We start from the raw sequence: 13,713 nt of genomic DNA, 5'->3' as shown, positions 1-13,713 counted from the left end.
TGTTCGTTCGTTACTGTTTTTCAGGTCGCTCTTCACAGGCCTTGCTGTTCTTCAGTGCAATCTGTTACTTTGTTCTGAGCAGCTGACCGTTTTCTAGCCATGTTGCGTATACGTACTCCTCGTCGAGTTCGTGCTGTGCGGGGGCTTGGTGTTGGGGTCCTGACCTTGACACAAGTCCAGTCCATGAACAGGGTGGGGAGGAGTTCATGGACCAAGAATTGGTTGCTTCAGCGTGACCAGTTCTCTCATATGCCTTTGCTCCGTGAGATCCGGGAGAATAATCCTGATGATTTCAGGAACTTTCTCCGGATGACGGACCCCGTATTTCACCGTCTGCTGGCTTTGCTGACCGCTTATATCAGCAGGCAGGATACCTGCATGAGGCAAGCCATCACTGCGGAGCAGAGGCTCGTCGCTACCCTGCGGTACTTGGCGACAGGGAGAAGCCTGCAGGACTTGAAGTTCTCGACAGGCATCTCCCCCCAGGCTCTGGGTATCATTATCCCAGAGACCTGTTCTGCCATCATCCAGGTCCTGCAGAAGGAGTATATGAAGGTAAGTTTTTTATCCTTTAATATCACATTTTATTGTATTGAATGTTTGCTAATATCTTGTATTTCTTTCCTCATTCCCTAATTACCATGATTGTAATATGCTGCGAATGTCCCCTTTGTCCTCATGCATGCTGGATTTTTATGTAATTATTTTTTTGTCCTTCATACATATTTGCCTTCCTTACCTCCCCAGCATGCTGTCCTGCCCTATATTCACCTCATGTAGTCACTTAACAATGTATTTTATCAGCTCCATAGTAGTGTTTTACCCCAAACAACCCCTAAAATGTTTAGAAATGTGATTTGTGCTTTAAATTCAGGCAGAGTGCCAGAGGCTTTTTTTTGTGGTGTCCCCAAATCAGTTGGAACCCTCCCTCCCCCCAACTGCTAAGTCAGCTGATCCCAATTCTCTATCTATCCTCAATCATCTATCTGCCAACCCCATACACACTATACCCATCTCTTTTGTGCTCAGATGTATGGATGAATTCCCCAAAGCATGTAGTGCAAGGGCCTGCCTGTATACTTTCAAATGGTAATGTTTAAAGTTTTTGTATACTATTATTATCTTGATAGGTAATAGCAGAATGTCCAAATGTGCTCAAATGTGTACAGTGTGTATTTATATCTTTGTATTATGACACTTCTTACCAATGGGCTGCTAATAGTGTAACTAAGGAGGGGCTGTTCCAAGTAATACCCATTATTTAGGCATTCATCTCTCAATGAAGTGGAGAGGGTTACCTGTCCAAGATTCCCCCCCCCTATAATGTTAGAAATGGCCCATGAGAGGGGGGGAGGGGGAATATGATAGGTGTACCTTATACTTTGGTGTTGTAAAATTCCCCTTAATAATAAATGTTATCTGGATGTTGGCCAAGAATGTTTGTGTCTAATCTGCTTTCCATGTTTATGTGCAAGAATACTAATTTTTTTTTGTTTTCCTCAACAGTTTCCTTCCACGCCACAGGAATGGCAGACTGTGGCCTCCCACTTTGCCCAGCGGTGGGACTTTCCTAACTGCGGAGGGGCAATTGATGGGAAACACGTCCACATCGTCCCACCACCCAACTCGGGGTCGTACTATTATAATTAAGGGTTCAATAGTATTGTGATGTTGGCGGTGGTGTCGGCTAATTACGACTTCCTGTACGTGGACGTGGGGAAGAATGGCCGGATGTCCGATGGTGGAGTCATCGCCCAGACGGAGTTTTACAGGCGTCTCCAGAATGGCAGCTTGGACTTGCCACCTCCAGAAGACAATGTGGAAGGACTCCCATTCGTCTTCGTTGCGGATGAAGCATTTGCGCTGGGGGACCATCTTATGCGGCCATTCCCGATGAGGACCCTCACCCCAGAACAGAGGGTTTTTGATTACCGGCTGGCCAGAGCCAGAAGAGTGGTGGAGAACACATTTGGAATCATGGCCAGCCGGTTCCGCCTATTTCTGACACCCATCCATATGGCGGAGTATAAACTTAATCATATAATCCTGGCGTGCTGTGTTCTACATAACTTTTTACGACAACATTCTGCCAACTATGCTGGCTCAGTTGGGCCTGAGGCCGGAATTCTACATGAAACAACCCTGACGGCGCTTGAAAGTGGCCGTCCTGGCTTGCCCTCCCTGAGTGCCCGTGATGTCCGGTTAAGATACCTTGAGTTCTTTGTGGGTAGGGGGGCCATCAATATGCCAGACAATTTGTGAAGCCTTTATCAAATAAAAAAAAAAGCTAATCTTTGGTGACATTTACTGCTTGTGTTTGTTTTAGCTGACCCTGACAGCAATGTGGGGAGTCCTGAAAATGGCGTGATTGTGTAACCTTATACAAAGCACTGTTGGGTGTTATTTACTAAAGGCGTAGACACTTTGCACTACAAGTGCACTTGAAAATGCACTGAAACTGCACTTGTAGGGCAAAGAGGATTTGCCCTTAGGAAATAACCCCCATTTTCACAAGCAGCAATTACATCACCACAAAAGTATTGTAGCGTTGAGACAATAATCCACACATTCTTGATAACAATCTTTTTAATACCTGCACAATCACATGTGCATTTAGAAAAGGTTTTTAAAACAAACCAACATGTTTGTTGTATAACAATTTTTGGGGTGGCATTATCAAAAATAGAAATGTCCATTTAAGATAAAACAGGCATGTGTAAAACCAACAAGAACGACACAAATCTTGAACTTACAAAGTTCACATATGGTAAAACTTGAAGGCAATATCAGACCTGAGTATTTAGGAACTGTGTTTGATATTGCCTTCAGATGGGGTGAAGTCACCCCTGGAAAAGCCAAATTTTGAAGATGCACACCAATTTACGAATGTCAACATGTGCTAGCTGCCATCACGGGGGATCAAGGGACGTGTTTTGGGGGAGCAACCCCTTCCTCTCAGCTACTTTATTATTGAGGAAGGGGTTGCACCCACAAAACGTGTCCATTGATCTCCAGTGATGGCAGATAGCACATGTTGGCACACTGTGTGCCTCCTCAAAATTTGGCTTTTCTAAACATCGCTAAAACATTTTTAAGATTGTAGCACAAAAAAAAACAAAGTGATTTGGAGGGGTTTTAAACTCGCCCCAAAACATCAATGATGTTATTATTTTTTTGAATAACATCATTGATTTTTTTCTTGAGGTTTTCCAATTCTAAATTACACCCCATGATCTCCCCGATCAGGATCTGGGCACTTTCTGATGTGAAAGGATCTGGATCCACAACATCACGATCACCTAAAAAGAGAGAAACCAAACAAAAACAGGTATCAAAAATCTGCCAGCATCCATCTCTTACCTGAGTCTGTGGTCGCAGGCACTCACCTGTTGTGGTGCCAATTTCCACCACATCTGCTTCCTCCTCCTACTCAGCTTGGGTTGGGGGTATTTCCCCTTCTTCCAGAGGTGGGGGATCTGTGGTCTCCTCGGATGAGGGGTGTCCTCCGAGTCTTTTCTCCCCTATGTAAAACAAAAATGGTATACTTAGCACACAGATATTTGATGGCCGAAATATAAAGATGAAACATTGCTTGGAAGTGGGGTACAATTGTCTATTTTGGCAGAGTTCCAAGATGTATCATTTTTATTGTCCATTTCCATCATAGTCGGCCTTCTTCAGGATGTCGACCATCTCCAACATCTCCCCAAAGGACATATTTGTGGCCTTAAATCGTCTCCTTCTGGATCGGGACGTTTCCGGATCCGGGCTTTCGTCCTCCTCGTTGCTATAATTAGCACGCACCTGCTCTGACTCTGCCATGTGCTCTTCACCCACTGCGCCGAACGAAAAGGGGCGGAGAATAGACTAGAAAGAACGTCAGGGGCGGACGGAGTTACACTCATGCGCAGTGTGTATAAAGCGCAACACGCGTGCGTAGTACGTACGATCTGTGAGCGGATGAAGGAGTATTGGAGGCGCCGATCGTAATAACGAAGGTAAGAGCCAAACTTGGGCCTATACTGCTTCTAGATTGAGGCCTATATTGTAACAAGATTAGGAGAGTTTTGGCTGACATTAGGGTTTGTCTTGTGTTGTGTCTTGCAGTGAAAATGGATATCTTGAACGATACCGACTTCAGGGCAATCTTCATTGACATGTTCAGGGAGCTGCCTTGTCTGTGGGTGATCAACCACCCACATTATAAGAACCAAACAAAGAGGAAGGCAGCGCTGGATCAATTGCTGGAAATTGTGAAGCAGGTGATCCCCACGGCAGACATCACCTATTTGAAGATCCTAATTGGTGGCCTGAGGAGCACATATCTAAGGGAGCGCAAGAAAGTCCAGGATTCGCAGAGATCCGGAGCAGCAGATGACATCTATGTCCCCAGGATGTGGTACTATGACAGGCTGCATTTTCTAGCAGGTCAGACTGAACCCAGGTCATCACTCTCCAGCCTTCCTTCCACGCTTCCTTCCCCCCCCAGCTGAGGCCTCTGACGCCCAACCTGGGCCTTCCAGGCAGCAACATGTGGAGGAGCCCAGCTTGAGCCAGGTATAGCATTCCTCTAAATAGTTCAGGTTGTCCAGTCAATGATGTTAACTAGATGTTAGTTTGGAGTACTAATTTATGATTGTGATTGATGATGCAAAAACTAAAACCATGTCCCTTTTTCATACACAGGGAAGTCGCAGCCAGGAGGTCGACGGGCCGAGCAGGCTGCCTGATATGCAGGTCCCTCCCCTACACCTGCAAAGAGAAAGTGGCAGGAAGAGGAGTACCCTAGAGGAGGCTGCCATAGGCCTCTTTTGGAAGGCTACAGAGGCCCACACACTGTGGAGGAGGACTTTGCTGGCATAATTGCCTGTAAAATGCAGCGGATGGAGGAGGGCCAACAACTCATGTGTGAGTCATTAATTTTGGAAGCTCTCAATAAGGGGTTGAGGGACCAAATAACATCTGATACCCACATTTGTGACCTCACACATGGTCCTCCTCTTCCTCCTCCAGGTCCTTCTACTTCAACTCCAGGTCCTACTAGTCCTCCTGCCACATCTCCAATAGCAGAGCCACAGCCGGGAATGAAGCATGGAAGGAAGACCAGAAAGTGATGACCCTGGATCCAGTCTGGTCTGGCAAAAGATGCAGCCTCTTGTGGTACCACAGCCTGGGGACACAGATGTCATCTGCTGCTTTCCGGATCTCTGGGACTTCTGGACCAGACTGCACTCCCTTAGATAAGGACTCCTCAGGCCACCAATTTTGATGTTCAAGAATTGATGTCTGCCCTGGGGGTCCAAGGCTTCGGTAATTTCTGCCGTTTATCCAGCATTGCCTCCCTCTTTGTTTGGTTCTGAGCCCTTAATAAAGGATTTTTGGTTTCAATTATACTTGCCTATGTGTGTTTTCCTTAAAAAAGGACAGTTTGTTTGTGAGGATTCAGGTACATTTCAAAAATACTATGTGAAATTAACAAGGGACACCAACACCAAGCAATCTCCTTGAGATTAAATAATACAAGATAATAATGGTGTTGTGGTAACTTGACACACAAAACACACACAAAAATATTCTGGAGTAAAACTAAAAAAATAATAAAACAAAGATCTGCCTTGGAAAAAATACAAACCTAAAATATAAAATAAAACTGCCTTTAAAAAACAAAAAATACATAAAAATATTTTTGTCAGATGTGACAAATCAAAATATATTAAGGGAATCCCGATAAATAATAAAGAAATAAGTTTGTGAGAAGTCTGTGTGAATATGAGCAGCAAAACTACTTCATTCTTCTCACATTATAAAGAAGAAGAGAGTGCGCTGTATTAAACCATTTTTAACATTGCACCGTGATGAAAGTGTTGTATCCATTGCGAACGCTAATTTTACCCGACCGAGCTGTTCCGTCTCGGAATTTCTTCTGAGCATGCGTGGCACTTTGTGCGTCGGAACAGGCCACACATGGTCGGAATTGACGCGATCTGATTTTGTTGTCGGAAAAGTTTATAGCCTGCTCTCAAACTTTGTGTGTTGGAAAATCCGATGGAAAATGTCCGATGGAGCCCACACGCGGTCGGAATTTCCGACAACACGCTCCGATCGGACATTTTCCATCGGAAAATCCGACCATGTGTACGGGGCATAAGACTCCGCAACACCTTCCAGTGGGCCTCCTACAACCCATACCCAATGGAGAGAGGCCCTAGACCCACCTGTCTATGGATTTCATTGTGGAGTTCCCCAACTCCCAGGGCAACACAGTTATCCTTATGGTGGTTGACCGGTTCTCAAAGATGTGTCATTGTATTTCACTTAACCTCCCTGGCGGTATGATTATTTCGGATTTTAGGTGCTGAAAGCGGTACAATTATTTTGCATGGAAATTTGGCGTTTTATATTGTAGGTCTGTAAATCTTAACAATAACACACTTAAATCTGTCCAAACCAGAGTCTAGTAGATATCCCGGGTATGATAAAGTTTGAAACACAAAAACATAAATTATAATATAATAAATAAAAATAAATAATTAAAAAAAAAAAAAAAAATAGTAATAAAATAAATTTCCCCACAATTCACTATCGCTCAATTCTGCAAGTGTTCTAATTTACTATCGCTGTTTTCTAGCTGGTCTAAAGCCACTTTTGACGTAAAGGGACACTTTTTGGTTGCTATGGACAATCTCCAGTTTCCAGGCAGAAAGAACAGTGTATATCATGTAAAACTGCATGCAGGGCATGGGCCAGAGCACTGGGGACAAAAGGGATGTGAAATCATTTCATACAGTACTGTAATCTGTAAGATTACAGTACTGTATGTGTTATGATTTTGACATTTTTTTGAATTTGCCGCCAGGCTCCGCCCCCGTGCGTCGCGCCGCTCGCAGGGAACGGAGCCTGGCACGGAGAGGCTTCGGAGGAGGACGGAGCCCTCGGACACTGCGGGGGACATCGCAGGATCCCGGGGACAAGGTAAGTAACGCCGCCCCAGGATCCTGCAATGCGATCCCGAGTGTGGCTCGGGGTTACCGCTAATGGTACTGAATTTTAACCCCGAGCCACACTCGGGAAAACCGCCAGGGAGGCTACGAAGTTGCACACTTCTAAGGAACTGGCTTCCATTTTTGCTTGGGAGATCTTTCACTTACATGGACTACCCAAGGTGATTGTCTCAGACAGGGGTAGTCAGTTTGTGTCCTGGTTCTGGCGAGCCTTTTGTGCACAGATGGGAATTCAGCTTGCTTTCTCCTCTGCGTATCACCCGCAGTCTAATGGGGCCGCAGAACGAGCCAATCAGTCCTTGGAGCAGTTCCTGCATTACTATATTTCTGACCATCATAACAACTGGTCAGACCTATTACCGTGGGCAGAGTTTGCTCACAACAATGCCTTGAATTCTGCTTCCCGATTGTCCCCATTTATGGCGAATTATGGTTTCCAGCCTTCCATGTTGCCTGACTTGTTTGTTCCGCAGAGTATTCCTACGTTAGAGGAGCATCTCCGTGGTCTTCGTTCCACTTGGGCAAAAGTCCAGGAGGCTTTGCGACATGCTAATGATAGGTACAGACTCCATGCTGACCGCAGACGCCTGCCTGTGCCTTCCTACCAGGTTGGGGACAGGGTCTGGCTGTCATCTCGCAACCTCTGACTTTGTGTTCCCTCACTGAAGTTTGCACCTTGGCTTATTGGGCCTGAGGAACACTCTTGGGTCTCATCCTCGGACATACATGCCCCTGTCCTCCTCCGTGATTTCCATAGACGTTTTCCCCTCAAGCCTGGTGGTCCTCTGAGGGGGAGGGATCATTGAGGAGGAGGTACTGTCAGGGCTGGGCTCAGCCCTTCCTTCTCTGAGCTCTCAGCTGTTTGCTAATTGCCAGCTCCCATGTCTCTCCACAGTTACTCAGCTGTTGATGATATCCTGCTCGTCAGTCCTGCCTACTTAAGCCGTCCAGTCCAGAGGATCTCTGCCTTCACCTTGGTCATCATCACAGAGACGATCTCCTGCGTTCCTGTTTAAGGACTTGCTTTGCTGACATCCCTTCTGGTTCCAAATCCTGCTTACTGTTTCACTACGTTGATCCCTGACTTCTGGCTTGGCTGACTACCAGTTCCAGTTGCTGAACTTTGGCTATGTTTTGACTACGTTTGTTCTTATTACTTTTATTATTAAACAAGTGTGATTTAACTGTACTTCTGTCTCGGTCTGATTTCATGGTTTCTGACACTATAGGTGCTATGGGCACTACAAGATTATTTATGGCCCTAAGGTCTTGAACAAACCTATAACTGTCATCCGGCTTTTTGACTGGATTTTATAGGAGTGTTGTAAGGTGATTTTTTTTTCCTTTATAATTCCTTGTTTAAGGAAATGTTCCACCATGGGAGCAATTTTGGCCTCCTTTTCTTTTGACAAAGGGTATTGTTTGTGGTATGTAGGTTCTGCCCAAGGTTTCAGGGTGGCTTTGTGTCTGGTACAGGAGATGAGACCCACATCCAAAGACCCATCTGACCAGGCATTTTGTAAATCTTTTGGGAACAGCAAGCAAGTCCCTACCCAAGAGATTCATTGGACAATTTGGTATAATCCTAAAACTGTGATGGATTTCATATCCCACTGAGGGTCTCCTGAAAACCATGGGAAAGCCTTCATTGTCACCAAGATATAAACCTTCATTATTATCTCCATTTCGGGATAAGGGATCACTACTATGCATTGTTTCAGTCCACCCTGGTAAATTTGACACCCAAGGATTTATAAATTCATAATCAGTACCACAAACCCTAGCAACATAATCCTTACAAATTTGCCCAGGGTTAGGGGGAGGCGGAGCCTCTTTACCATGTTCTTGACCCATATTACAGTGAACGAGAGGCTGTCTTACCTTAAAGCTTCTTCCACACAACAAATTATCTTATACTTCTATACTTCTAACAGAAAGACAAAGCAAACATAGGTTTGGGTCACGGTGGTGATTACCTCATAACTCTTTTTCGCCTTCCCAAAAGGAGTTACAGTACTGTTTTGTCTAATGTTAATGAATCCTCTCTCTAGGACTCGGGTCTCCCATAGACCTTTAAGGCGTGGTCTGTCTGCTTTCTATATAAATTTTAAAGGACCAAATCTTTATCAGAGCCGAGGCAAGAAAAATAATTTGTCAAATAAGACAAAAGTTTACTTACCACGGATGATTTCTTTACCCAGGACGAGCCCCAATTTGAAAGGAATTATACATCTTGACGACCACCCTGGTTAATGCAGGCAGACCACCGGGACCCTCGGATCTGTGAGAGACCACATGAGACATGGGAAACAAGCTTGAGTGTGTTCATAAGATCTCTGACTTTAATGAGGAAGACAATGGCTTATATACCAGTAAAAATACGTGTCTAAAGGATATATAAAACTTACACTCAGGACTTTCTTATCAAGAGTTAGACTGCTGACTAGATAACAAGAAATAGCTGATGACTTGCTGACACAGGATGCTGCTTCGAGAATTAGCTTAACCACAGTATCTCATAGGGTATGGTTCTATGCAACCTGGTAGTCAAGTTGACCATGGCAAAACTCACACACACAAAAAGTTCACTTCTACTTTATGTAAAATGGAGGGGAATCTAAGATGGAATCACATTCTCTTACATACAGCTTTCTACAACTAACGCTACTGGCATTTTTTTTATAATGTACAGTGTGCATGAGGCCTTAAGCATGTTTAGCAGCTTTTAACAGCGTTTAGCAGCGTCAAGCATTTTTTCTGCCCACACTCTGCTGCTCCTGGATGCACTGGCAATGGATGTTTTTTTCTGCCTCTAAAAGCTCCTGTCACCAAGTGCTGCTAAAAGCCTATGTGTGCACAAACACGTAGGCTAACATGGAGGGGCATTTAGAGGCAGTAAAAAAAAAAACACCTGACACCCCTAGAAGCAGCTGTAATAACGTCCAGTGTGCATGTGGCATATAAATAAAAAAATAAAACGGATGCAGCCACCGCATATAAGTATTGGTAAGCTGCAATATAATACATTTTTGTTTTTGGGTTTTGATACACTTTAACTACTGGAATCCAGTCTAAAGAATACTTTTTCTTCACTTGCTTGAGTAAGCATCAAAACAGACCACTGTCTGCATGGGCCCCAAGGGTTGCACAGTAAGTGCCAGAGGGTCACAGGTTGTGTAGCAGGGCTTTAAATCAAACCTTTTCTGATAAACCAATGAGGGCTGCAGTGCCAGTCCCATTCTCAAAATGCTATTGCTGTTGTCTGGCTATTACACTGACCCGCTTGGTTCAGTAAGGTTTGAGTCAAACTCAACTTGGACAAGTATGCACATTTGTAAAGTCAACATAAAGTTGAGCTGGCCATCGACGATTAGTTGTTCTTGTTCAGCCAGAAGGCTGAACAAAATTAAACAAATTCCTCCATCCACACAAACAAGGTGGATGGAGGAATTGCCCCACTAGGGACTTTCTACTGTCAGAACACTGATCAGCAGCTGCAGCTGATGAATGAAAACAGAGGTGGATCAAACAATGGAGTTCTTTTGAGTGGAAACAGCCACACGCTGATCTAAATTTGGCTGGTCCTCGATGATCTGGACTAATTTTGATCATCCTTATTTGCATTCTTGTTCCAGGTTTGCTTGCACATGATTGGATAATGGAAATCAGCAGAGCTTCACCACATTTACTAAGCTCTGGAGATAATGAGTTTAGCTGTACTGTATAGTGCATAGTCTATTTGCCTTTATCAAATTCATCCCTTACTGTGCTTTTGTAGACGTTTCTGAAGGATAACGGATCATATAGTTATGTCTGCATTACAAAATGCAGTATTCTTGAAATATAGTGAAAGTAGGAAAACTTTCAAAAAATTTTGGGATTTTTGTGGGGGATGATACGTCTATTTCCAGTAGGCATCAAAATTGAGAGTATTTAAAATATTAAATTTTTATTAAATAGTAGTAAAAGGGGGTACACAGAACAAATCAAAGTACATATAAACAACCAGTATAACCATCCGGTATTATGTTCAAATTTCATTCATGCCTGTTTGCCAACATGTTTCGCAACCGTCGTTACAGTTGCGAAACATGTTGGCAAACAGGCATGAATGAAATTTGAACATAATACCGGATGGTTATACTGGTTGTTTATATGTACTTTGATTTGTTCTGTGTACCCCCTTTTACTACTATTTAATAAAAATTTAATATTTTAAATACTCTCAATTTTGATGCCTACTGGAAATAGACGTATCATCCCCCACAAAAATCCCCAAATTTTTTGAAAGTATTCCTACTTTCACTATATTTCAAATTTACCCAGGGATTGGGAGATCCGTCTTAGTGCCTGTGTATGTCCACAGTTATTTACCATTTTTTCCTATTTAAAATGCAGTATTCTGTTTATTAATGTATTTTTTATTTTTTGTTCATATTCTTATATTTTTTTACAGATCAAGATCTGCTTGAGACTATTTTGCTGGTCAGTGGCTTCTACCATTCCCAACCACTTGTGAGTTATTTTATATAAATATAGTTAAAAATAGAGAAACAAAATGCAATGCATCTACAATACAATACATTTCCCCATGATTTTGTTTTTAAAACTGTTGCAGTACAGAAGTACAGAAAAATACTTTTTAATTCTGCCAAAAGTCTATTGAGCTCCTAACTTCCTGTTAGAAGGCTGACAGGGCTATCTCTTCGCTGTTGCATTACATAGTTACTTAGTTACATAGTAAGTCAGTTGGAAAAAAGACACAAGTCCATCTATTTCAACCAACGGAAGAGAAAAATACAATCCCATGTACACAATTCTATACCCACAGTTGATCCAGAGGAAGGCAAAAAACTCCAGCGGAGCATGTTCTCTCCCCAGCTGGATTACTGAATTCTACTTAATCCAGGCCCTCTCTCTGTCCCTCTCTGCATGCATATATTGATTTTTGACCCAGAAAAATAATGCTGCTGCCTTGACTCTCAGGATCTTGTCCATGCACTGTGTGCGGAGAAAGAGCTCTTGCGAGATGTAGTTCTGGGGGGGGGGGGGGGCCTACATCAAAGGAAACTGATACAGGGCACCTTGTAGCTCACAGCAGCTGCCCCTGAATTGTACTTGCTTGATAATGATGTCACAGGAAGTAATACAAGCTACAAGAACAGGGTAAAAGTATAAAATGAATGTTGGGACATACTCTGGAGGGGGAAAGTGAGGGTTGAATGTAAAGAATTATTTTCCTTGCATCTAAATCAAGGGTCTCCAAATGATGGCCCACTACAGGATTTCATCTGGCCGTCAGCTAGGGTCAGTGTCATATGTCCAGTGTGCACAGATTAAGATTAAGGTCAGCAGAGTCTGCCTATGGTCTATACTTCAGCCCCCCCCCCCCCTTTTCCATCCAGCATCTGGACCCTGTAAGGGGGAACCCTCATGTAGTAGGGAGTATGGTGGAGACGCTGGTGTAATGGGGGACTGTGATGTAAAGTGGACTCTGATGGGGACCTTGATGTAAGGGGCACTCTGATGTAAGGGGCTGTGATGGATTTTTTCGAAGCACAAATATTAGTAAAGTATATAATGTGATCCTCATACTGATAAGTTTGGAGACCCCTGATATAAATTTAGAAACTGTGACAAAAAAATCATCATAGCAATATTTCAGTGAGATATTAGCAAGCTTTGTGCTTGTGTTATTGTAATACATAAAGGAATAAATTATCTTATGACTGACATCTACTTCTATTTTATCTGTGTTACTTTAGCCAGACGAAATGACTAGTTTAGTGGTGGTGATGTTATATGATTTCCAAGACCGCAATTTTCAGCCACGCTACATATCAAACAATGATGAAGTGATAGAGGATGTACGAGAAGTAGAAAACTTTTTGTATAGGTGAGTCATTTTTATATCACAGAATGTACACTAGAAGAAATAGAGCTCACATAAACATAACTAGAGAGTCATTGTTATAATTATCTGGAGCATTTTAACCCCTTCATGCCTAAGCCTATTTCTGACATTTGTTGCTTACAAGTTAAAATCAGTATTTTTTGCTAGAAAATTACTTAGAACCCCCAAACATTATATATATATTTTAGCAGAGACCCTAGAGAATAAAATGGTTAACATTGCAATATTTTATGTCACGCGGTATTTGCGCAGCAGTCTTTCAAACGCATTTTTTAGGGAAAAAAGACACATTTATGAATTTAAAAAAAACTAAACAGTAAAGTTAGACCAATTTATTTTGTATATTGTGAAAGATGATGTTACGCAGAGTAAATAGATATCTAACATGTCATGCTTTGAAATTGCATGGAATGGCAACAAACTACGGTACCTAAAAATCTCCATAGGCAACGTTTAAAAAAAATGTAACGGTTACCAGGTTAGAGTTACAGAGGAAGTCTTTTGCTAGAATTATTGCTCTTACTCTGATGATCGTGGCGTTACCTCACATGTGTGATTGAACACAGTTTACATTTGCAGGTGCGACTTACGTTAGCGTTTTCTTTGTTGTGTGAGCATGCAGGGATGCGTTAACATTTTTTTTTTTTTTTACATTGTCCCTTTAAAAAATAAAAATAAAATCTGATCACTTTTATTGCTGTCACAAGGAATGTAAACATCCCTTGTGACAGTAATAGGTGGTGACAGGTACTCTTTTTGGAGGGATCGGGGGTCTAAAAGACCACAAATCCCTCCTTT

The 13,713-nt window shown here is 42.8% G+C and overlaps 1 protein-coding gene across 1 annotated transcript in view; it reads left to right on the top strand.

The window, feature by feature from the left end:
- NSUN7 (NOP2/Sun RNA methyltransferase family member 7) overlaps window positions 1–13,713 on the top strand; it is a 164,597-nt gene that overhangs the window by 88,846 nt on the left and 62,038 nt on the right. The window contains exons 3-4 of the mRNA XM_073608536.1: window positions 11,458–11,516; window positions 12,767–12,897. Of these exons, the coding sequence (XP_073464637.1) occupies window positions 11,458–11,516; window positions 12,767–12,897 (190 nt within the window). The remainder of the gene's footprint in view (window positions 1–11,457; window positions 11,517–12,766; window positions 12,898–13,713) is intronic.

This window comes from Aquarana catesbeiana, linkage group LG01 (genome assembly GCF_042186555.1).
Source record: "Aquarana catesbeiana isolate 2022-GZ linkage group LG01, ASM4218655v1, whole genome shotgun sequence".
In the NCBI taxonomy this organism is placed as follows: domain Eukaryota; kingdom Metazoa; phylum Chordata; class Amphibia; order Anura; family Ranidae; genus Aquarana; species Aquarana catesbeiana.
This window is presented reverse-complemented; position numbering and strand designations above follow the sequence as displayed.